The 25069-nt window shown below is 36.7% G+C and overlaps 2 protein-coding genes across 5 annotated transcripts; both read left to right on the forward strand.

The window, feature by feature from the left end:
- The first annotated feature begins 14293 nt into the window (after positions 1-14293).
- Positions 14294-14948, forward strand: LOC145009892 (secreted RxLR effector protein 161-like). The gene is made up of 2 exons (XM_078968517.1): positions 14294-14586; positions 14714-14948. The coding sequence occupies exons 1-2, from the start codon at positions 14294-14296 to the stop codon at positions 14946-14948; spliced, it is 528 nt and encodes a 175-aa protein (XP_078824643.1).
- Positions 14949-16708: 1760 nt separating this feature from the next.
- LOC145012708 (PIF / Ping-Pong family of plant transposase) lies at positions 16709-20166 on the forward strand. 4 transcript variants are annotated; one of them, XM_078971502.1, is made up of 4 exons: positions 16709-16789; positions 17092-17269; positions 18161-18642; positions 19485-20166. In XM_078971502.1, exons 2-4 carry the CDS (start codon positions 17137-17139, stop codon positions 20052-20054), a joined length of 1185 nt encoding a protein of 394 aa, XP_078827628.1. In that variant the 5' UTR covers positions 16709-16789; positions 17092-17136; the 3' UTR covers positions 20055-20166. The 4 variants fall into 4 exon arrangements, with proteins under 4 accessions (XP_078827628.1, XP_078827626.1, XP_078827625.1 ...); XM_078971500.1 differs by having other exon boundaries at positions 16717-16950; XM_078971501.1 differs by having other exon boundaries at positions 16718-16853.
- The last annotated feature ends 4903 nt before the right edge of the window (positions 20167-25069 follow it).

A 25069-nucleotide genomic window follows, 5' to 3' on the forward strand; every position in this document is an offset into this window, starting at 1 on the left:
TAGAAAGGCCCAACACAAAGCCCAAGTGAAATTAGGGTTTTCACATAAAATGACGATTAGGGTTAAGTGTTTCTCACTTAACCCATTAAGGACATAATCCATTAAGTCCATCACTCTATTAGATAAGTCATATGGTGTGATTGGGTGCAATTCACAACTCCATTCCAATGGCCCAAAAGTGGGTCCCAATAAGTCCAAGGCCCTTAAATACAATATTAAGGTTTTCTAAACCCTAATTGGGGTTTCCAACCCCATCTTAGCCCAATAGGCCCAATAGCTAGGTATTTTGATCAATTAGGGTTCATTAGGCCCATTAGGGTTTTAGTCCCTTTGTCCAAACATCCCAACGAATCAAACACAACAAGAACACCACCACCCAACACGGCGGCTGGTGGCGGCAGCCACCACCTCACGGTGATGGTTAGGGTTTATTTTCATTATTCCAATTCCTAATTACATTTTACAATACAACTCTTAATTAACACACACACACACACAACTAAGCTAAACACACACACACACATAACCACCTTGTGGTGGCCGATGGTGGTAGATGGTGGCAGCCACAACCTCACGGTGGTGGTGGTGGTGGTGGACTTCTTCGATTTTCGGTCATATAATGTGCAAACAACTTCAAAAATGCACTCATATCCGGATTCACTCCCATAGCCACGGCCTCGTGGTGGCAGAAAACGGTTTCAGGGCTACAACCACCATGCTCGGCCGCCATGGTGGGTTTTACTCTCGATCTCCGGCTAGGCTATCACGTACACACAAAAAAATAAACAACAGCAGCATAGCACGCTACTTTGAACGACCCCCCCCCCCCCACACACACATGGTGGAGTGCAGCGGTCCGAGTTCGGAAACAGAAAAGAACAGTCGCGGGGCGGAGGAGGCATGAGATAGCGGGCAGCAATAGAAGTTTGTGATGGCAGCGACTCCACTATGATGTCTATTGGACAGAAGGTAGCAATGTACGACTGGAGATAGCACCAGTGACAGATGTGATTAGCCTGTAGATGACAACTGAGGGCCGAGGAAGAAGATGACGGAGAAGTGGTGGCGGCTAATGGCAGCTACAGCTCGCTTCCCTTAATTCCCGACTGAACAATGTTTCCACCGTTGATCTTTGTCTTCAGCAACAACGAGGATGGCATTAATGGCACTCGATGGTGGTTCTGTGGTCTCCACGGTGGTGGTGGTGCGGCGCCTGAAGTCAAGAAGGAGTGAGAGTGGCGGCTGTTCCTTCATCCGCTAGGGTAAGGATTATGTTAAACTAAATACCCGACACCCTTAAGCATATTACCATAATGTCACAAATAGTCCCTCCCTTCACATTTTCTTTCAAATTCAGTCCATATTTTACCCTTTTAACCCGTACCTTCAAAACTCTTTACAAATTGAGTCTGAAATTTACCATTTATACCTTGCTTCCCAATATCTATCCATCTTAAGTCCCAATAATTTACCAAGTGGTTCTTTCCTTCATAATTATTTACGAAACCAATCTGAAACTTACACTTCTAACCCCCCCCCCCCCCCCCCAATCTCTAAAATTATGACAATTAGCTCCTCTATACCAACACCTTACTATATAATTATTGATTTTAGGGCTACTAAACATTCATTAATTTATTTATTTATTTATTTAATAAATGGGGTGTTCAGTAATTACTGATAATTCCAAACTTCCAATTGCACATGTTGGAGAAGTAGTGTTCTGTCCAGAAGATAACAACAAAGATCTAACACTAGAGAATGTGTACCATGTCCCAGGTATGAAGAAGAACCTCCTTTCAGTCTTTCAGTTAGCTTCCACTAGCCATTATGTGTTACTTGGACCAGATGATGTGAAGCTTTTTAAAGAATTTGAGACCCCCTTGAAACCCATTTTGAAAGGTAGAAGATCAAATGTTATCTATGTAATGTCAGCAGAAACGACTTATGTAGAGAAAACAAAAAGAAACCAAAATGCAGATTTGTGGCATGAGCTTGAGCCATTTGAGTTATGATAAGCTTGAACTCATGATGAAGAAACATATGGTTAAGGGCCTTCCAAATCTTGAAGTAAGAAAGATGTTGTATGTGTCGGATGTCAATTCAGTAAAGCTCATCAACAACCATTTGGCAGCGTACAAGTCTCGAGCACCATTAGAACTTGTACACTCTGATGTGTTTGGACCAGTCAAGAAACCTTCTGTCAAAGGTATAAGGTACATGGTAACCTTCATAGATGATTTTTCAAGGTATGTTTGGGTGTATTTTATGGCTGAAAAATCCGAAACATTTTCCAAGTTCAAAGAATTTAAAGCGGAAGCTGAAACAAAAAACAAAACACAAAATTAGTTGTATCTGATCTGATAATGGAGGGTAGTATCTTGCAATAGAATTTATCTAGTACTTAAAAACAGAAAAGATCAAATGACAACTGACTTGTCCAAATACCCCACAACAAAATTGGGTACCTGAGAGAAAAAATAGACACTTGGGTGAGATTTGTAAAAGTATAATGCATGATAAAAATGCTCTAGGGCAATACTGGGCATAAGCAATGAAAATAGTTGCCTATGTGATGAATAGGATTCCACAACAAAATCTTGATTATGTATCACCGTTTGAAAAGCTCTTGGAGATTAAGCCTAATGTTAGTCACCTACGTGTATTTGGTCGTATATGTTATGTGTTCATACCCAACCACTTGCGAAGTAAAATGGAAAGGAAAGTTGTTCGATGCTTAATTGTGGGGTATGATTGTTAGGGCCAGGATCCTTAAAGACTTTTGGGATCCTCAACTCTCATCAAATATTCAGGATCCTCAAATTTCTCAGGATCCCAGCTATTACCGTTATTATTACTTACTAATATTTATTATGGTTATATTTTGTTCCTAATTAACGCATGTGCAGAAACAATCAAGAGAAGACTTATTCTTGATGAAGATTAGTTTCAACTATGCTAAAGACCTATAATGTCAAGTCAAATAACGTTCAAGTAGCTGGTCATGGAGGATCCTGGAAATATCGGATATTTTTTTGGCTAGTTTAGATTAAAAATTGACACATGTATCTCGCACACAAGACATGGTTTTTTACTATGAGCTTACTGTACAACATTATTCACTTAACGTTCTCTGTAATCACCATTTTACATTAATAAAATCATCAAGTCAGGTGATCATTATCACCTCCCAAAGTTTTGTGCCATAGATCCTAGCAAGGATCAAGGGATTGCCTTGTAAACCACTGTGTCACTCTCTTTTATCATTTGCTATTGTGCAATTCGAACATCACAGCCTCTCATTCAATTTGTTTGATTAGTACTTGTGTAATTTTTTACCAAAACAGTTTGACGCCTACTGTGGGCCCGTGGTGTTCAAAATCCTCCAAGGATCATGTCTACACAACCGATTCTATCTTCATCCTCCGCTCCTTCCATTCTAAACCAAAACCTACCACCTCCTCCAAGTGGACCCCCTGGTCAGAGGAAAACGCCTGTCACTTCCATGAAAAACACCCCTCCCGCCACTAACCAAGGAAGTTTGGGATCTTCAGGACTCCAGTGACTGCATCGGTCACTACCGCAAAACTCTTCGCTATAATGAAGAAAATGACGCAACAGGTGACCCAACAGAAAGAGGAAAATAGATCACTGCTTAGAGAAGTGGAGAGGATGAAGGCGGAATTTCAGAAATCCCATGAAACAGCGCCCACAGTTGTACGACCAAGGATCTTGAACTTTGATAGTGTGGGATCCTCAGGAAATCACCATAAGGAAACAATTCCAACCACTGTGGCATCACCCTGGGGGGGCAATTATGGACAACTGAGCATCTATGATCAATAATCTCAATGAGACTTTCAATACTCATAAAAACCTTGATTCTAATAACTTCTTAAACACCAATACTATTAATACTAACTCTATTAATGTTGATACATGAATAAATTCAATCATGGTTAGGGATTTTCAGTAGTTGAGCCAAATAATCTCAAGCCTACACGGGGTGGTTCAACCTATACCAGAAGCATCTCCAAGAATTCATAGGATCTCGAGATTAGCTCTTGTAATATCTAATACCGAAGTTCCCAAGTGCATCCAAACCCCTAGAATGAAGGCTTACGATAGGACTACAGATCCTGAAGAATACGTAGCACAATACCGAGAAAGAATGGAGATTATTCTCATCCCAGTACACTTGAAGGAAGCTTGATTATGAAAATGCTTCGGTTCAACCCTTACAGTATCGACTCTCAAATGGCTACTAAACGTTCCTCCATATTCTATTACTTTATTTGCACACTTAGTCACTATTTTCAATAACTAGTTTTCTTGTAGTAGAATCTTCGAATGGATCACTAGTGATCTCTACCGGGTGGTTCAGGATCCTAAGGAACGACTTAGAGATTTTGTTAATAGGTTTGGCAGAGAAGATTTAAGCATCCCTAACATCGACATGGTGACTATTGTAGAGGCCTTCAATATGGGTCTAAGGAAGGATTCACCCTGCTACGAAGATCTTGTGATGACCCCATGCAAGAGATTGAACGAAGTTAGGTGCCGAGCATTAAGATTCATAAGGCTTGAAGAGGATAAAGAAATCCAGTAGAGGAGCAACCCTTCGAGTCAACACGAGAATCCCAACAGGAAGTCTGAATCCTCATCCCCAAGATCCTACAAATCGAAGCCCTAGTCCAAACTGGATCATCACATGGTAATGCCCTCGAAGATGAAGGAGAAGAAGAGTAACTTCCTAAGATCACTGACTATTGTTTTTCTATGAATGTTTCGGGTATAATCCATGATATGTAGGATCTCAGAGACAAAGCAAGATGGCCAAAGAAGGATAACAAGTCCATCACCTGGAAAGACAAATCCAAATGGTGTGCTTACCACGAAGACTTGGGTCACACGACGGAGGATTGTATAGCATTAAGAAAAGAGATCAACTGGATCCTTAGCAAGGGGCATCTAAAAGACCTCCTAGGGAGAAAAAGAGAAAAATCCAAGGAAACAACCAGGATGGTCACAAGATCCTAGAGAAACCAGGATCTCCACCCTCAAATGCCAAGATAATTAATGTTAACTCGGGCGGATCTAAAATTTGTGGTACTTCTTACTCTCAGGCTAAAAGACACACCAAGGTCTCTAAAAACAGAAAAGGAAGAGAGACCACAGAAGAATATCATGATTAGCAATGATAAGTAAAACACATTTGACGAGACAGACAGGGAATAGATCCGAGATCCTCACCATGACGGACTCGTGATAACAATGTACATGGCCAACCACTTCGTCAGAAGGATCCTTGTTGACGGAGGATCCTCGGTCAACATCATACTCCTAGACACACTAAAAAGGATGAACATCCCAGAGTCGGAAGTAATCAAGAGATCCTCGATCTTGATAGGATTTAGCAGGGAAACGAAAGAAACAATTAGGGAGATAAAGCTACCGATATACATAGAAGGGGTAAACTCTAAACAAAAATTATGTGATATTGACACCTTATCTTCTTATAATGTAATACTAGGTTGACTGTTGATCCACGAGATGAAAGTGGTTTGGTCAAGGTATCATCAATGTATAAAAATGCCTACTCAATGGGGAAAGGTGAAGATCATGGGAGATCAACAATAATCAAAGGAATTTTATAAAACCTCTATGAAACCTGCGACCAAACCCCAACAAGCATAACAATTAAGGTATGGAGCACGACATGTTCTAGAAACGAAGGAGCAAGACGTGAAGGAAGTGTCCATGGGAATTGAGGATCCTAAAGCTAAATCCTCATAGGATCCTCAATACCTTAGTAAATCGAGCAAGATCTGTTAAACTTCCTTCGAACCACAAGCAAAACATTTGCATGGAAACACGAAGATATGATAGGTATAGAAAAAGATATTATCACTCACAAACTTAATATTGATCCGTCTTTCAGATCGATACACCAAAAGAGAAGTAAGTTTGCATCTGAAAGGAATCGGATCATCCAAGAAGAAGTGGAAAAGCTTCTCAAGATAGGAATGATCAGGGAGGTCAAGTTCCCAAGATGGCTAGCTAACATGGTTGTCGTATAGAAAAAGAATGGAAAATGGCGAGTATGTATGGACTACATAGATCTTAACAAGGCCTGCCCTATGGATCCTTTCCCTATACCACACATTGACTTTATGATAGATGCAACGGCTAGCCACGAGCTCATGACCTTCGTGGATGCTTCAGCAGGATTCCAACACATCCAGATGGAACCATATGATCAAGAAGATACTACATTCATAACACCAATAGGAATATATTGTTACACTACAATGCCTTTTGGTCTTAAAAATGAAGGTGCAACATATCAAAGACTGGTGAATCGGATGTTTAAAGACAAGTTGGGGGACACCATGGAAGTCTATATTTACGACAGGGTGGTGAAGTCAATGAAATTTGAAGATCATCTCAGGGATCTCAAAGAAGCATTCGACATCCTAGACGAATACAATATGAAGTTGAATCCACTCAAATGCCACTTTGGGATGAAATCGGGCAAGTTCCTTGGGTATATGGTAACTAAAAGAGGAATAGAAGCAAGCGCGGAGCAGATTAAAGCAATCATCGAGCTAAAATCTCCATATTCAATAAAAGACATCCAAAGGCTAACTAGAAGGGTAGCGACACTCAACAGATTCATTTCAAGATCCTCGGAAAGATGTAAACCCTTCTACAATATCTTGAAGAAGAACAAGAAGTTTGAATGGACTGAAGAGCACGAAAAGAAAAATTTAGGAACTCAAAAAATACTTGAGTTTCGAACCATTACTGGTAAAGCCTATAAATAGAGAACCACTTCTCCTCTACCTCTCGGTATCCTCAAACATTGTAAGCGTTGTCCTGGCCAAGGATATTAATGGATACCAATATCCTATGTATTATGTAAGTAAAAGTCTTCTGGATCCTGAAACCAGGTACTCTTACCTCGAAGAATTAATTATTGCCTTAGTAACTGCTTCTACTAAATTAAGACATTATTTCAAAACACACACTATACATGTGAAAACTAATTATCCTATTAGCAATGTCATGAGAAAACCAGAAATGTCAACAAGGATGGAAAAATGGACGGTGAAGTTAAGCACGTTCGACATCAGATATGAACTAAGATCCACCATAAAATCACAAGAATTTGCTAACTTTGTGGCCGACTTTAGTGATGATCTACAAAACGAAGTGGACATGGAAGCCAAGCAACTCCTAGAATATGAACACTTGGGAAAATGGACATTATTCATAGATGGAGCTTCAAATCAAAAAGGAACAAGCCTAGGGATCATACTAAAATCACCACAGAGGGACATCCTACCCCAGGCAGTTAGTTGCGAATTTAACACTACCAATAATGAAGCAAAATATGAAGCACTCATCATGGGACTACAATTGGCTAAGGATCTTCAAATCAGGATCTTTAGGTATTTGTTGATTCTTTATTACTGACTAATCACTTCAATGGATCTTACGCAGTGAAATGTGAAAGATTAGCACTATATCTGGATATCCTTAACAAATTAACCTCTGATTTTGAAAATTTTAGTCTAACCCAAGTTCCCAGTGAAGAAAACACAGAAGTAGACACATTAGCTAACTTAGGATCCTCCCTAAGAATCCAACCAGAAACAAAGATCCATATTAACCGTATAATAACTCCTTCCATAGAAGCCTTTCCCGACAAATCAGATGATCCCAAACAATCAATATGCATAGCAGCCGCCAAGGATCCTAACCCTCAGATCCCTCCTCAAAGGGATACCGACGAACAGGTCCCTCAAGGAAGTCCATGATCATGGACCCAACCCATTATGGAATATCTCCAAAATGGTACAATTCCAAGGGAAGAAAAAAGCAAAAGAGCATTCGGAATAAGAGTCTCAAGATTCATAATAATCCAATGTAAACTCTATAAAAAGTCTATGGCAGGTCCATACCTTAGATGCTTGGAAGATCCTGAAGCTGCAGAAGTCCTGAAGGACATACATGAAGGAGATTGAAGAAATCAAATTGGGGGAAGATCCTTATGCTCCAAGATATTAAGAACAAGATACTGTTAGCCAACCATGAAGAGAGACTCTTTCCTACATGCTCAAAGGTGTGACGCTTGCCAAAGACATAGCAACATCCTACATCAACCAGCAGAACCCCTACATCCTGTTATCTCTCCATGACCATTCATGAAATGGGGAATGAATATAGTGGGAAAATTACCAATAGCTTCAAGGGGAAAAGTCTTCATGTTGGTGATGAATTATTATTTCTCAAAGTGGATTGAAGCTGAAGCCTTCACTCAGGTAAGAGACAAAGAAGTAATCTCGTTTATTAAATGTAATATCTTGACCAGGTTCAGGATCTCCACCAAAATCATAAGCGAAAATGGATCCCAATTCATAAGCAAAAGTACAAAAGAATTTTGCACAAGTTGGGGAATCAAAATTGATAATGTCTACTCCTGTTTATTCCCAAGTTAATGGTCAAGCAGAATCCAGCAATAAAATCATAGTAAACAACTTGAAGAAAAGGTTGGATAAGAAGAAAGGAAGTTGGAAGAAGAACTTCCTTTCATCTTATGGGCAAATAGGACTACTTCCAAAATAACCACAAGTCATAGCCCCTACTCCCTAGTGTTTGGGGCAGAAGCGATGATCCCTACCAAAGTAGTGATCCCGACGGCAAGATATTTGCTCCAAAATTAAGAAAACAATGACAGGATCCTCGCCCAAGATCTTGACACTGTTGACGAACTCAAAAATCTTACCAAAATACGCATTGCTTCCCATAAAATAAGGATCACGAAGGCTTACAATAAGAACATAAAAATCAGAAGGTTTCAGATAGGGGACTTGGTATTAAGGAAAACATTCCAAAACACCAAGGATCCCAGTGCATGTAAATTAACTCCTAAATGGGAAGGACCATATCTTATAGATGCTCAAACACGAAAAAGAGCATACTAGCCAGCAACACTCGAAGGAGACGTTCTGCCAATATCATGGAATGTTATACATCTCAAAGCATACATGTAAGTAGGGTCGACTAATCATCAACAAAACCAAGTTACACATGTTCCTTACCTTGAACTTTTCATCGTTACTTACTTTCTACTCAATTACATTGCTAACTTAAGCATCGGAAGGGCATTAGCTAGACTAACGCCCACCCCTAGCTAATGTTTTCTATGCAGATCTCCATAAGCGAAGATCCTCGAAGTTAAAGATCCTGGAACACCAGGATCCTCAAGCTTGAAGATCCTGGAACACCAAGATCCTCAAGCTTGAAGATCTTGAAACATAAGGATCCTCGCGATTAAAAGGTCCTGAAATATAAGCCTCCTAACACAAAAAAATTTCGGCATCTTAACAATTCCATTATAGCAACTGTATAATTTGTATACTATTACATACACATGATAGAGACCAATTATCTTTCCTAAGTTTAAGGGTACTTAATCCCCTCTAATATTTAAAGATCTAATTACCTCTTTCACATGAAATAAGGTTTATACACCTCGCTTGAATGAACGATGTCTAACTATGGGATACGGATAAGGGGATCATTTCACGATGCAGTGGCTTGGAAACTCTCTTATCCTTGAACATATGTTAAGATCATTAAGGTTTATAACATTTTCATGTTATCCAAGATTTGGGATCCTACCCCAGTGATTGCTTAAGGTTTATAACATTTCATGTTGTCCAAGATTTGGGATCCTACCCCAATGATTACTTAAGGTTTATAGCATTTTCATGTTATCCAAAAGTTGGGATCTTACCCCCAAAATAACATAAGGTTTATAACATCTTTATGTTACCATATATTGGGGTTTTTTTTTCCCAGAAAATACTCACGAATCATAACATTTTCATAAGTAGGGAGATTTCCCATTAGATACGTAACAGGTTGGGATCTTCCCCATTACATAACATCAAACATGTTATTGATTAAACTTATGGTGTTAACCTAAACAGGCTATCTTGAGAATGGAATTCCCCTGCAGGACTCTCATCATTAAGGATCCCCATCTTTACGGATCCTCATCGTTAAGGATCCTCATCGATCCTCATTGGCGAAGAACCTTATTGTCAAAAATCAACAATGAACCTAATTTCTTTTCGAAGTTGAGGTTTACCCTCAGTAAATTTCAAGGTTGAAGAACTTACGAAGCTCAAGGAAGAACTTGGAGATAATCAGGTTCCATTTATCCTTATTTTCAAAGAACTGTAGATAAAGCTTAAGGATCCTAAACTTTCTTGGATCCTAAGCAAAAACCATTTGGTTATTAGAATTCAAGCACACTAAAAATGATCCACCAAGAGAAATTTGTCTCGGGGTTGTTTGCAGGAACCAAGTTTTCTGAGATCCGAATTATTCAAGGATCCTAATATTATAAATAATCATGCAGAAAATCAAAAGAGAGATACGAAAGGAAATTACTACCATGTCAATCAAAAAAGGGTTGTGTATCAACCAAACCAAAAGATTAATTGTTTTTACATCATTAACAAAAGCAAAAACTACTTAAGCTAGTTTTTTGCTAGCCTAGACCTTATCCTAGTCATCATCGGCCACATCTTTCTTCTCCCCTCCATCGGTCAGCAGTAATACAGGATCATGATTAACGATACCAGGCTTACCAATCAACTTGGTCAGTGCATTCGCCCACCGTCCACATCCCAGGAACCTGCATTCTCCAAATCCTCTACCAACTTGATCTTAGCCTCCAAGATAGCCACCACAACACTTGTCTTCGCATCGACAATCACCTCTTCAAGATCCGCGGAATACTCCTCCTCCTTCTCAGCTTTCTGTTTGGTCAACAGCTCCACCCTCTGGAGGAGATCCTCATTGATGGCCTTTTAGGTTTTCTCATGTTCTTTTAGAGCCAACTCGACCTTCTCAGCATGGATCCTGAGATCATTGGTGAACTGAGAGACATGAGTGGAGACCTGAAAGAAATGCAAACATCAGCAAAAGAAGTAACAGATGTAATAAACTAACAATGCTTATACCCGGGAAACTTATAGCTTGGGAAAATGAGGTTAAGTTTCTAAGAGCATCCTCGGTGTTGAGGTTCTCCAGGTTTAAGTCTATGACCTCAGAGGTCTTCCGCTTAAAAGAAACCTGAAGCTATAACTGTAAGTTTATGTGAGATACCTTGGGAAGAGGAGGGATGACACCTTTTTCTTACTTAACCTTGATCAAACCACTGGTCATATCATCTTCAAGATCTGCCAAACCAAAATGAGCCTTGGATCAAGTAGTCTTGGAACCTGTCAAAAATCATCGTCAATTCATGACCCTTATCTATATAAAAGCAATATCCAAGAGAAATGGTATTACTGGTAGCCATGCAAGTGGTAGTAGAAGAACCCTCTTGGATACTGGAATGTTCAAGCCTAAATGACCTTTCAAGTGCAGGAAGTGCAAGACATCTGGAAATCTTGTCCTCGGAATCACCTGTAGCAGGAACGAGCTCCTCAAATTTAAACGTTGCATCAAAACAAACAAAATAAGGGAAGTAAATTTCAAGATCTCTAAAGTCAAAATTTAAGTCCTACCCTTTTTAATCCATGTTTTCAGCAAGGAATCCCCATTAGGAATGGAATCGCATCTCATGAAGAAGTATTTTTCCTTCCAAGCAAGATCATTTTGTTTCAATCTCAGAATAAGGTGGTGTTTGTTTGTCTTAGCTCTTAGCAGGAAACGGGAAGAACCAAAAGTGGAAAGATCATCAATGAAAGCCAATTCGGGTGATCCAATGTCCATATTTTTGGATTGATTCAAATGATCAATCCAAAATAGGATCCTCCAAACCACATGCATACTTTGGATATAAGAGATCTGGGTGGTCAAAAAGAAATCATGAATAATACTAGTAAAAGGGTAAGTTAAACTTAAAGTAAACGGATATTCGGGGAAACAAACCCACGTCTGGGAAACAAAATCTGGTTGAACTTGGCATCAAAAGGTCGAAAAACTACCCCTGGAGGAAAAGCCCCAATGGCTTTCAACGATTCCATATCTTCATCGTTGAAGGAACAAACCTCATCGTAAGATAAGATCGCCTAATCATTAAAGTCATTCTTGGGAGGAGTAACAACGCTAGATCAAGGACGACTAGCCTTCTTAGCCATAACGAAGGAAATCTAGAACAACAGAAAACAAGTGAGAGGAAAAGAATTACCTTCACAATGAGATGATGATGACTTGAGAGAATAGAAAAAAGAATTTACCGGAAGCCCTTATTTATAGCATGGAAGAGATAAGAAATATGATTTGACTGCCTCTCAGTTACCTCGAGATGGATGAAATTTATCCGTTAAGACGTCAATTTTAAAAAACAAAAAAAAAAAATCTCCTTCATCTCTTTAATTAAAGTTTTTCATTTAATATTTTCGAAATTAACTCTTATACTTTCAGGAATAAGTTGGGGCAATTGTTAGGGTCAGGATCCTCAAAGACTTTTGGGATCCTCAACTCTCATCAAATATTCAGGATCCTCAACTATCTCAGGATCCCAACTATTACCGTTATTATTATTTACTAATATTTATAACAAATATATTTTGTTCTTAATTAACACATGTGCAAAAACAATCAAGAGAAGAGTTATTATCGATGATGATTAGTTTTAACTATGCTAAAGACCCGGGATGTCAAGTCAAATAACGTTCAAGGAGCTGGTCATGGAGGATCTTGAAAATATAGGATATTTTTTTGGCTAGTTTAGATTATAAACTGACACTTGTATATCACACACAAGACACTGTTTTTTACTCTAAGCTTACTCTACAACATTATTCACTTAACATTCTCTGTAATCACCATTTTACATTAATAAAATCAGCAAGGCAGGTGATCATTATCACCTCCCAAGGTTTTATGTCGGAGATCCTAGCAAGGATCAAGGGCTTTCCTTGTAAACCATTGTGTCACTCTCTTTTATCATTTGCTATTGTGCAATTCGAACATCACAACCTCTCATTCAATTTGGTTGATTAGTACTTATGTAATTTTTATGGGGTATGATCAAGAGAGAAAAGGTTGTAGATGTTGTGACCCTAACTCTGGAAGTTGCTATGTGTCATGGAATGTGGGTTTTTATGAGAACTCCTCATGTTGTTCAGAAAATCATGAGGTTCTTCCCGATTCTAAACTTCTTAAAGAAGAGATGGAGTCATCAAACGTGAGACTAAATGTGGAATGGGAGTGATATAGTGATTGATAATGATGAGGTTCATACTCAAGGTCAATCTCTGGAACATTTGAATGGAGTTTTTAATGATGATAACAACAACGAAACTCAAAATCTCAGAAGATCATCAAGAATTAGGAAACCAAATCGTCGTTATACCAATGTTGCAATAGTTGAAGAAGTAGAAATTGAACCAGACACGTGTGATCAAGCTGCAACCAAACAAGAGTGGGTTTTGGTAATGAAGGAAGAATTCAATGCCCTAATTAGGAACCAGATGTGGGATTTAGTTCCAAAGCCAGATGATGTGAAAGCCAGTTTCATGCAAGTGGATATTTGAGATAAAATGTAATGCGGATAGGTCAATAGGTAGGTATAAGGCACATTTGGTAGCCTGTAGTTTCTTGCAGCAATAGGGGTTGGATTATGAGGACACGTTTAGCCTATTGGCTAAGTTAACTACAATTAGAATTTTGCTAGCTTTGGCAGCAAGTAAAAGATGGAATCTATGGCAAATAGACGTGAGCAACGTTTTTCTGTATGGAGACTTAAACCATGTGATGCTTATAGATCAACCCCATGGCTTTGAAGTAAAAGCCATCCAAGTTATGTGTGTAAACTTAAGAAAGCCTTGTATGGGCTACAACAGTCTCCAAGGGCATGGTTTGGAAAATGGTTGAATTCCTTGAACACAACGGGTATATAAGAACTCCAGCAGATGCTAGCTTATTTGTGAAGAAGGTTGGAAGCAAAGTTGCATTGGTTCTTGTTTATGTAGATGACTTGATAATTACATGTGACTTGGAAGATATGATTAGTCAACTCAAAGAGAATCTGAGCACTCGTTTCCATATGAAGGACCTGGGGAGACTGAGACACTTCCTAGGACTCGAAATAAGTTATGATGATGAAGGCATAGTTTTGCATCATCAGAAGTATTGTACTGATTTGTTGAAGAGGTTTAGAATGTTGGAATGTAAAGCAGCAGTGACAACCATGGATACTTATGCTAAACTGTGTGCATAATCAGGAAGTAAGTTAGAAGATGCTATATTATATAGAAAGATGGCGGGGAGCCTTATTTATCTCACCTTGACGCGACCATATATATCATTTGCAGTAGGTGTGTTAAGCCGATTTATGCAGACTCCAAGAAAGCCTCATCTTGGAGTTGCACACAGAGTATTAAGGTACATCAACTATGGTGTTCAGTTTAAGAGGAAACTTGATTGCAAATTGATAGGTTTTTGTGATGTTGATTATGCCAATGACTTGAACACAAAAAGGTCAACAACTGGCTATGTATTCATGCTTGGGTCCAGCGTCATATCATGGAGTAGCAAGCGTCAACCCACTGTGTTTGTCCACAACAGAAGCGGAATATAGAGTTGTTTCTATGGCAACTCAAGAATGTACCTAGCTAGTTCAACTATTGAAGAATCTAAACCAAGAAATTTATTACAGTATTCCACTTTTATGTGACAGTATGTCATCCATAAAACTTGTTGAGAATCCTATCTTTCATGCTCACACTAAGCATACTGAAGTTCACTACCACTTCATTAGGGAGAAGGTCTTAATGGGCGAAATAGACTTGCAGTATGTGAAAACAAATGAGCAGGTTGCAGATATCCTAACCAAGAGTCTTGCAAGTGGGAAACTAGTTGAATTCAACAACATGATGGGTATGGTAGAAGTTAATGATGAGAGGGAATATTAAAAAGTAAAACATCCAGCTCATGCTTGCATCTATCCTTAAGTTAATTCATGTTTATTTTATTTTGTCTAGTATTTCTTTTCTGCTGAATTAGTCCAAATAGTGGACATTTGTCCAATTGTACTTTCCTATTTTCTAGGTAGTGGTAGTGTAGTAGCAGTTTCCTTTACAATTTTGCCTTATATGGCTTCCTTTGTGATCCGTTTCTTTCAAGTTAATCAAATACACAAGAGTATGTTAACTGCATGTTTTCCTTCTTCATTGCCTTGCTGTATTCCCTAGTTGTGTACTAGGAAGATTGTCTTTATCATGTCAACAAATAACAACACAACCTCTCATTCAATTTGGTTGATATCGTTCTGATCGATTTTTAACCAAAACAATCGTCGTCTCCGGTGGTGCATCAACGTCTGCCCTCCTTTTTTTCATGTGAACACACAGCAACACATGGGTTCGAACCCATGCACGTTCAATTTTTCATGTGAACACACAGCAGCAGGAGGAGAAGTACAAGTATCTGTTGGGGAAGTAAAGAAGCTGATGAGTTGGAATTTTAACCGGAGTCAAATAGATGGAGTCGACTTATGAATGTTAGTGTTCTTACGTCTGATAGCTTTTATATATATATATATATATATATATATATATATATATATATATATATATATATATATATATATATATATATATATGTTTAGGTTCATTTGAGACCATTCTAATTTTGTGAGACCGTGAGAACAAATCTAAAAATAATTTTAAAATGCAAAATAAATTGAAAAATCCAAAAATTCTTTTTTTAAATATTATTTTCGGAACTTGAATTAACTAAAAAATATATAAAAAAAATTTAAAAAAAAAAATTCCGTTTTTTTTTTTGAAAAATACGTGAAATATTCTAAATAGAATATTACACTGACATATTCTAAAAAATACTTTTAAAATGCAAAATAAATGGAAAAATCTAAAAAAAAAATTTTAATATTATTTTCGGAACTTGAATTAACTAAAAAAAATTAAAAAAAAAATAAAAAAAATTAAAAAAAATTCTTTTTTTTTTTGAAAAATACGTGAAATATTCTAAATAGAATATTATACTGTACATATTCTAAAAATAATTTTAAAATGCAAAATAAATGGAAAAATCAAAAAAAAAAATTTTAATATTATTTTCGGAACATGAATTAACTAAAAATAAATAAAAATAAATAAAAAAAATAAAAAAATACGTCTCACGGTCTCACAAAATATAGGTGGTCTCAAATGAACCTAATATATATATATATATATATATATATATATATATATATATATATATATATATATATATATATATATATATATATATATATATATTATACGTCACTTAATACATAGAAGCGTGAATAAGGGTTCTTAATGAACTATAGATACTGGGATGAAGTTCGTTTGAGAATTTTTACAAAATCTCGGATGAATTTTTTTATAAAAGTTCGGCTAAATATTTTTTGAATATACTGTAATTGTTAACTTAGTTTGGATTATTACCAACTTATCAAATTGAGAATGGATCACTATAAATTTGATTTTCATAAACAAATCTAGAATAATAACAAGGTGTTGTTATAATAAATGTATAGTCATTAATCATATACTCATAAATAGACTTTGATGTTTTTTTTTTCTTGTGTAGTTGTGTTCATTTTCCCCGTAAAATGTGTCATCCTCAAATAAAATTTGGGAGAATATTACTAAAAAGAAAAAGAGAGAGAGGGAGGCTCAAAACTCAAATCTTTATTACAAACAAATCTTTAATTCCTCTCTTGTCACATTGTCTTTAAGCAACACCAACCCAAAACCCCGATAATGTATGTAGAAGTAGTAGTATTTTGGCATTTTAGATTCTCAATCATCTCTTCGTCTATTTGCCAAGTATATATCGCGAAACCCTTTTCTTTGCATGCTTCAATCACCCCAAAACAACACACATACACCAAGAACACGCATTAAAACCACCTCTGCCCACAGGGTTATTAACTGTTCTTTGCATGTTCTTTGTTCCCATTACTTGTTTACGATCTATTTATGAATCTTTCGAGTGTTTTTAAAAAAGTGGGTGTTCGTTCTTTTCACTGATTCTAACTAAAATACTTGATTTTGTTGTTTCAAGATTGTAACATTCGTGGGTTTTTTCAATTGAATCCTCTGCTCGCTGATGGGTCCAATAAGAGGAAACAAGAAGAAAAGGAAAATAGAGTTGAAAGTCGATACTGAAAATGTTTTCGCTTCTGGGTCTTCTGAAGAGGGCTCTTTTGATTGGTGGGACGAGTTCTCCAAGCGGATTGCTGGTACGTTTCGTTCTTAAAATCATCAAACGCTAACAAGTTCTGCTTGTTTGAATTGCTAATTTTGCTTGATAAGTCGTGAATCTTCGCTTCAGATGAATTTGATTTTGTGGATTTTGTTATGTTCGATTTCTTGATTGATTTCTAGGTCGTTGAATCGTAAATGCATATAGATTCTTATATGAAAAAAAAAAATCCCTAATCTGCTGCTTTTGTAACACTTGTAGTTCATGTTCTTGACCTAAAACTATGATTGCTAGATGAAGTTGCATTTGACTTTGATAGGGGTATTTTATGCATCCACTTCTAACTTGAATGTGATGTTAAATTCCTAGATGCAATCGAATTGAGGTAATGTAAACACTTTGATTCCCCTAAGGGTTTCCAAATGCTAAGTGATTATTGACAAGATAAACAACTAACTGGAGTATCAGTTATCAGTATATCGATATTATCATCTAAATAACTCTCAATAATCGTGTTTCAAAAGAAATTTAAACTTTTGTATATGGAGATAAACTACAAAACAAAATTAGGGGCATTTAAGGAAAGGCCATTATATAGGTTCAGAGATTACCTAATCAACAAACAATAATAAAAAATTAGAAAATCCTAAACAAAGTTATACAACCTTTAGACTTCCTTCATGTAGAGAAACAGAAATCAGGGGCATTTAAGGAAAAGTACTATCTATCTAAATGAATGACTTAACACTATTAAGACAAATGACAAACATGTGAACCAAAGGGAGTAAAATCTTGAAACATAGCACGAAAGGTAGCTCATTATGATATTGTTAGGACTTTATAATCTTTCTTCTATTATATATAGCACGAAAGGAAGCTCATTATGTAACAAGAGATGATGAAATGTCCTAAATACTCTTCTGTATAGGTTCCTTATCTCCATCAAAAGGTCTGGATCAATTTGAGACAGTTTTCAAGGTTTCAAGAAAGACATTCAACTACATATGCTCACTAGTAACCGAACCAATGATGACAAAATCATCAAACTTTATCTTCTTAAATGGGAAATCAATGTCCATAAAAGATCAAGTGGGTTTAGCTCTAAGAAGGCTGAGCTCCGGCGACTCTTTGATCGGAGTAGCCAACTTCTTTGGTACAAACCACTCCACAGTCTCTCAGGTGACCTGGCGGTTTGTGGAGGCGATTGAAGAACATGGGCTCCACCACCTCCAATGGCCTTCAAAAGAAGAGGAAATGGCAAAAATTAAATCAAAATTTGAAAATATTAGAGGCCTTCCAAATTGTTGTGGTGCAATTGATTCCACTCATATTATGATGTTGCTCTCTGCTTCTGAACGATCCATTGATGTTTGGCTTGATCGTAAGGACAATCACAGTATGATCCTGCAGGTATGTGTGAATATATATATATATATATATATATATATATATATATATATATATATATATATATATATATATATATATATATATATATATATACAACCTGCTTATATTTTTTTTATAAATAATAACAACATACTTACATTTTTGACCTATGATAGCTACGTATAACCTGAAACTTGAAAATTTACTACAAGTTTTATTGATAAGGACTAAGGAATTGTAAGCATGTTGTTATTGTGTCATAATGTGTAAAGAATAGTAATTATGTTTTATGTGATTACATATTGCTGTTATAGGTAAAAGAAAATGCAAGTAGATTGTTATTTTATGAGTAAAGTAATTAGTAATGTTAGTGTATTGCTATTGTGATAAATAAAATAAAAATACATTGCCTATATCGGTAATAAGAGTAAAAATCCATTGCTATTTCTTGCAATTTATACTTTTAGGTTAGTATTTTCTATTTTGTGCATCATTGGTTGACTTTTTGACGATCGTATTTGACTTTCATCACAACTTACCATTTTTCTTCCGAATATGCAAAACAAATGTACTCTTTGAAAGATTTTGGACAAAAAAATATTAGAAGTTCAAGGTTTTTCACATTTAGAAATTACAAGACCAATAATTAATTTGCATCAAAAAAAAAAAAAAGTGTTTTGTCTAAATGAATTATATTTAAAATTTTTTGAGAAGGATTCTAAAATTTTGTAAAACAATATGGATTGTGGGGTCCTTGTGGGTACTGGGCTCCTACGTCAGCCACCTAGCGGACCACTGTGTACCTTTACAGAAACATAAAACCGACTAAGGGTAAATAAGTAATTACACATTTATTGTTGCAGGCGATCGTGGACCCGGATATGAGGTTCCGTGACATAGTAACAGGATGGCCGGGAAAAATGGACGATGCATCCGTCCTCCAAAAGTCAACATTCTTTGAATTAGCAGAAAAACACGAAAGACTAAACGGACCAAAACTAAAACTTTCAGAAAAAACCCAACTCCAAGAATACATAGTTGGAGACTCGGCTTTTCCTCTACTCCCATGGCTCATAACACCCTACCAAGGTCGAGACCTTCCGGAAACAAAATCCGAATTCAACAAACGACACTTTGCAACAAGAATAGTGGCTCAGAGAGCATTGGCCCGCCTTAAAGACATGTGGAAGATGATTCAAGGAGTGATGTGGCGACCCGATAAACATCGCTTACCTAGAGTTGTTCTTGCATGTTGTATCCTTCATAATATTGTGATTGATATGGAAGATGATGTGTTGGATGAGTTGACTTTGAATGTGACGCGTCAGCATGACTCGGGGTATCGGCCTGAGGTTTGTGAAGTGGCAGATAACAACGCGTCGCTTTCGAGAGAGAAGTTGGCGCTTTATTTGTCCGGGAGATTGCCAGCTTGAGACTGGATTGATGTATTGGGTATTTGGTTCATGAAGTTGTATATTATATAGTAGAATGCTTGAAGTTTAAGAGGGATTTTTTCATATATACATAAAGCGTTTTTGCATTTTACGGATTGTGTTCTTGCTTAGAAGTTATAAGTTTAAATCTTCTATTTCATGGAAGAAGGAGAAGTATCATCAACTTGAAGGTAATATTTAAAGTATCTGATAAAAAAATAAAAATAAAATGATATTCGGCTTCCTAGAATTTCTTTTATGTAAACAGTAGCTATAATGTTCTCCGACTCTTATTTTTGCAACATTTTTTTTCTTTGATTAATACTTAAATTATGTAAATAAGTTATTTTTTTTTTTACTCTTGTGTTTGGTGTATATATCATAGTTTGAATGATGTAATATTGGTATTTATTTTTTTTGGTAGAGATTCTCCTATTAGTATTGACATTGAATATTAGCCAACGGTTATATATTTATATGATATATTTTTGGAAAGGGGAAAAGCTAAAAACTAAATTTATAAAATTCAGCGTGTATATCAAACTATCAAAAGTCAATTTAGGACTAGAGCTCGTATGTAATCTATTCATAGACGTACGTCCCTTTCTTCTAGAAAAATGGCGGACTACAATTTTTCCCCTAAACTTATGTTCAGTTTGTAAATTTGGCCCTTGGAAAAGTCATCATTATATTATAATTTATAATAGTTAAAAGGCAAAATTACATGATTTGCACTTGTTTTTGACAAAACTAGAATAAGGGTGACAACTATTAAAATAATTATTTATGCGATTTGTCCAAAACCACCGCCAGCATCGACCTCTATCTCTCCAAAACCATCACCATCATTGACCTCCTCATTTTTTGCCCTAAGTTTTGACTACCAGATCTGTGTTTGCACCGTTGACAGCCGTATTTTCCCAATATTCATGCTTAATGTGCTAGAGATGGAGTTTTGGGTAGATAGGTTGAAGGTGGTGGTTCATGTTGAAGGAGGTGGTAGTGATGATGATGATGATGATGATGATGATGATGATGGTTGTGGACTATAGACATTTTTTGATAGTTATCCTCACCATGTACATATAATAACTTTTAATTTTATGTAATCTTAAAATGACTATACTTTTCATTGTTAGTATGGGTGGCTGCTAATTGTAAAGGTAACCGACAAGTATGATAAGTAGTTATAAAAATGGTAATGATGTAATATATTTTTAAATTTGTACATATTTGCTCATAAGATATCCATATTTACTCCTTCAATTTGTTAAACTTTACACATCCGGTCTTTATAGCAGGTTAGCCGGAAAAAATGACTTATTAGGATAATATATTTCTCATTTTGTACACATTTAGTCCTTAATATTTTTGTACACATTTAGTTATAAATATTTTATTTTGTTTCAAAATAAGTCTCTTTTTGTTTTTGTACCCATTCAGTACTTATGAATGATTTATTTAGGGTTTTTCTCACGACATCTAACGTGGGACTATCATTGATGAGGTGTTTGGGGATGTAGATGTTTATGTCCATCGCGGCCTCGACTGCTTGATTGCATAAGTCTTGTGGTTTGGATTAGGTTTTGTGTTCCGAACATTGTAACTTCTTCATACGATATCTGATTTTAATGATCTTTATATTCACGTATTCGTTTTTTAAGTCTGCTATAACTTTTGTTAAGATTACTCCCATTAAAATATAATATGTTTTTACTTACAATTTTATAAATAAATAAAAAAATAAAAAAAATAAAAAACATTCATTCGTGCATTCATAAACATATGGATATAATGATCGTAAGTAAAAAATATATATTACTTTTTAATGGAAGTAATATAAACAAAAGTTATAGTAGACTAAAATACAAACGCATAGATATAAAGATCGTTAAATTCTGAGATAGTATGAAAAAGTTATGACATTCAAAACATGTGACCTAAGCAACCAAGTAATCGAGATCGCGATGGACATAAGCATCAAAAGCCTAAAACACCTCGTTAATGATTGTTCCACGTAAGATGTTGTGAGAAAAACCTAAAGAAATCATTCATAAGTATTGAATGGGTACACAACCAAAAAAAAAAATTATTTTGCAACAAAAAAAATTAAGGATTAAATGTGTACAAAAATATTAAGGACTAAATGTGTACAAAATGAGAAATATATTACTCTATTAAAACATTTTTATCGGCTAACCTCGAATAGCCGGTCATAAGGACTGAATGTGTACAGTTTAAAATGTTGAAGGGGTAAATGTGGACAAAAAATAACCTCAGTGATCAAATGTTTACAAATTTAAGAATATATTACTCTTTTAAGTCATTATACCTTACAAAAATTGTTTAGGTTTGGCATTTGTTACGGAGGTCATTTGTGTAACACCCAGAATCAGGAAGACCAAGAAAAGAAAGGTTAAGCTCTAAATCAAGAGTCAACTCGTCGAGTCCGGGGAGGAACTCGACGAATCGGAGCGGGATCTGGGTCATTGAGTAAGTGACCGACTCGGCGAGTCAGCGAGTGGACTCGGCGAGTCTGGTCTGGGTGAAAAAAACCCTAATCCCAGAGGTTGTGCCCTATATAAAGCGCATTATAACCCACCCTCAGCCTCTTTGCTCCCCTTTTGAGTTCCAGAAACCCTAGAATTAAGTGAGCCTTCATTATTTGAGAGAATAAAGCCTTGGAGGAGAGAATCTTGGAGAGGGGCTTGAAGATCAAGGGCTTTGCTGCAAAGGAGTGGTGTAGATCCTGAATTTACTTCAGTTGTAGCTTTTATTTGAGGTAATAGTCTGTTGTTTGGGCTTATGTGCATCTAGATCTATCTTATGTTTGAGTTTTGGGCATTTTGAGTATGGATGAGATCTATTTCGAGTTTGGAGTAGATCTGAGGTCGCTACCTCAGATCTAGGTTGGTAATAACCCATAAAGTCATAAAGTTTAGGTCAATAAGTTGTTGGTGAAGCCCCTTTGTTACAAACCCTAGCCCTAGAGTGTTCTAAGCCTATAACTCCTTGGTTACACATAAAGTTTTCCACTTTACGTGGGAGTTAGGCTCTAGAGGAATGGATCAATGGATTTGAGCCCCTGCATGGCTCGAAAAGCCACTGTATGGATTAAGAACTGACTCGGCGAGTCACATGGGTGGACTCGGCGAGTTGGATGAAGTTAGGCAGCAACTCGACGAGTTGGAAGAACAACTCGGCGAGTCTGTTAAAGATTGCCTTGGACTCGGCGAGTCAGGTCGCGAAACCCCAAACCCTTCGAGTTAAGACTCGGATCAGTGAGTTGAGTGGGGACCCAGTGAGTGGACAGGTCAGGACTCGGAAATCAGTAGACTCAGCGAGTCATGGTCTGACTCGGCAAGTCGAGTCGCGAATGAAAGGGATTTCAGAGCTTATGAACTCGGCGAGTCAATAGGCTGACTCGGTGAGTAGGGTCAACCTGGAAGGTTGACTGTGACCAGGACTTTGACTTTGACCAGAGTTGACTTAGTTGACTTTTGAAGGACTGTCAGACTAAGTATCATTTTGATATTGGTAGCTCAGAGAGCTAGAGGAGCATCGGCTCAGAAGGTTGTCGGTTAGCAGCTAGAGGGTTATCAGCAAGTTCAGCAGTACCATGTGAGTTTCCTTCCAATAGGAGCGGGTCTAAGGCCACAATGTCGGCCCGTTTAGCTAATAATAGTTTCCGGACTTCGGTTCGATGCAGTAGTTAGTATGTTTGATGTCTTCGTGGCTCAGACAGGATTTATGTGTTATGTGTTCCGGGCTACGGTCCGATGCAGTATGGAGTATATGTGTTCATGCTAGTTGATATGTTTATGCTATGCTATGTTCAGTTAGATCTGGATTTCGGTCCGATGCAGTTAGTCCGGACTTCGGTCCGATGCAGGGGACAAGGTCCCAGTCAGTTTCCGGACTTCGATCCGATGCAGGGGGCAGGGCCCCAGTTAGTCCGGACCTAGGTCCGATGCAGTGGGCAAGGCCCAGTATGTGCTTTATATGTTATTGTATGGTATGTGGTAGTTTTGGGGAGCTCACTAAGCTTCATGCTTACGGTTTTTAGTTTTGGTTTCAGGTACTCAGTTTTCAAAAGAGGAGCTCGGAAAGGTTGCAGTGCACACAACATAGCCAGTTAGCATGGGAATGTTTTACTCTGATAATGAGATTATGTTTTGAATTAATACTCGAAAATTATGTTATGACTTATGATACGGTTTTATAAATATGGTTTTAGTAATGTTTTAAAAGAAATTTTTAGTCGTGATTTTTGGGTCGTTACATTTGAAAGGACTAGTATATATCATTTGTGATTTTTTTTTTTAAATTAGTTGATAAAAAAACAAAATATCTTAGTTATTTTAACAAAAAAAATGTTAAAATAAAATAAATAAAGGGAGTCATCTTACCATATACATATACCAATTGAGCTGCCTCCTTGAATCGTTTTAAATCTTAAAATTGATAAATTAGGGATGTAATCAGTTTCAGAACCGATTGAATCAAACCGAAACCGAAATAACCGAAAACCGATCAAATAATGAAAAATCTAATTAACCGAAAACATTTCATCATGTCAGTGTATCTATATATTTAAAATCCAAAAATCTCATTGAAGCACGAGTTAATAATACCTTTATCGGTTTTCAGTTATTCTGATTCGGGTCTGTTTTCGGATCATAAGGCAAAATGTTTTAGTTAATATAAGTATTTTGAAGAGTAAATTACTGAAATCGTCCTTGTGGTTTGGTCAAAATTGCACGTTTGATCCCTAACTTTTTTTTGCATTCGGATCGTCCCTGTAGTTTGATTTTGTTGCGTTTTTCGTCTCTATAGTTTGGTAAAAGTTACATGTTTGGTCCCTAACTTTATGTATGTAAGGGATAAAAAATAAAACAAAATCAAACCACAAGGACGAAAAACGCAACAAAATCAAACCACAGGAACAATCCGAGTGCAAAAAAAAAAGTTGACGACCAAACGTGCAATTTTAACCAAACCATAAGAACGATTTC

Source organism: Lactuca saligna, chromosome 8, assembly GCF_052625555.1.
Source record: "Lactuca saligna cultivar CGN05327 chromosome 8, ASM5262555v1, whole genome shotgun sequence".
NCBI lineage: Eukaryota > Viridiplantae > Streptophyta > Magnoliopsida > Asterales > Asteraceae > Lactuca > Lactuca saligna.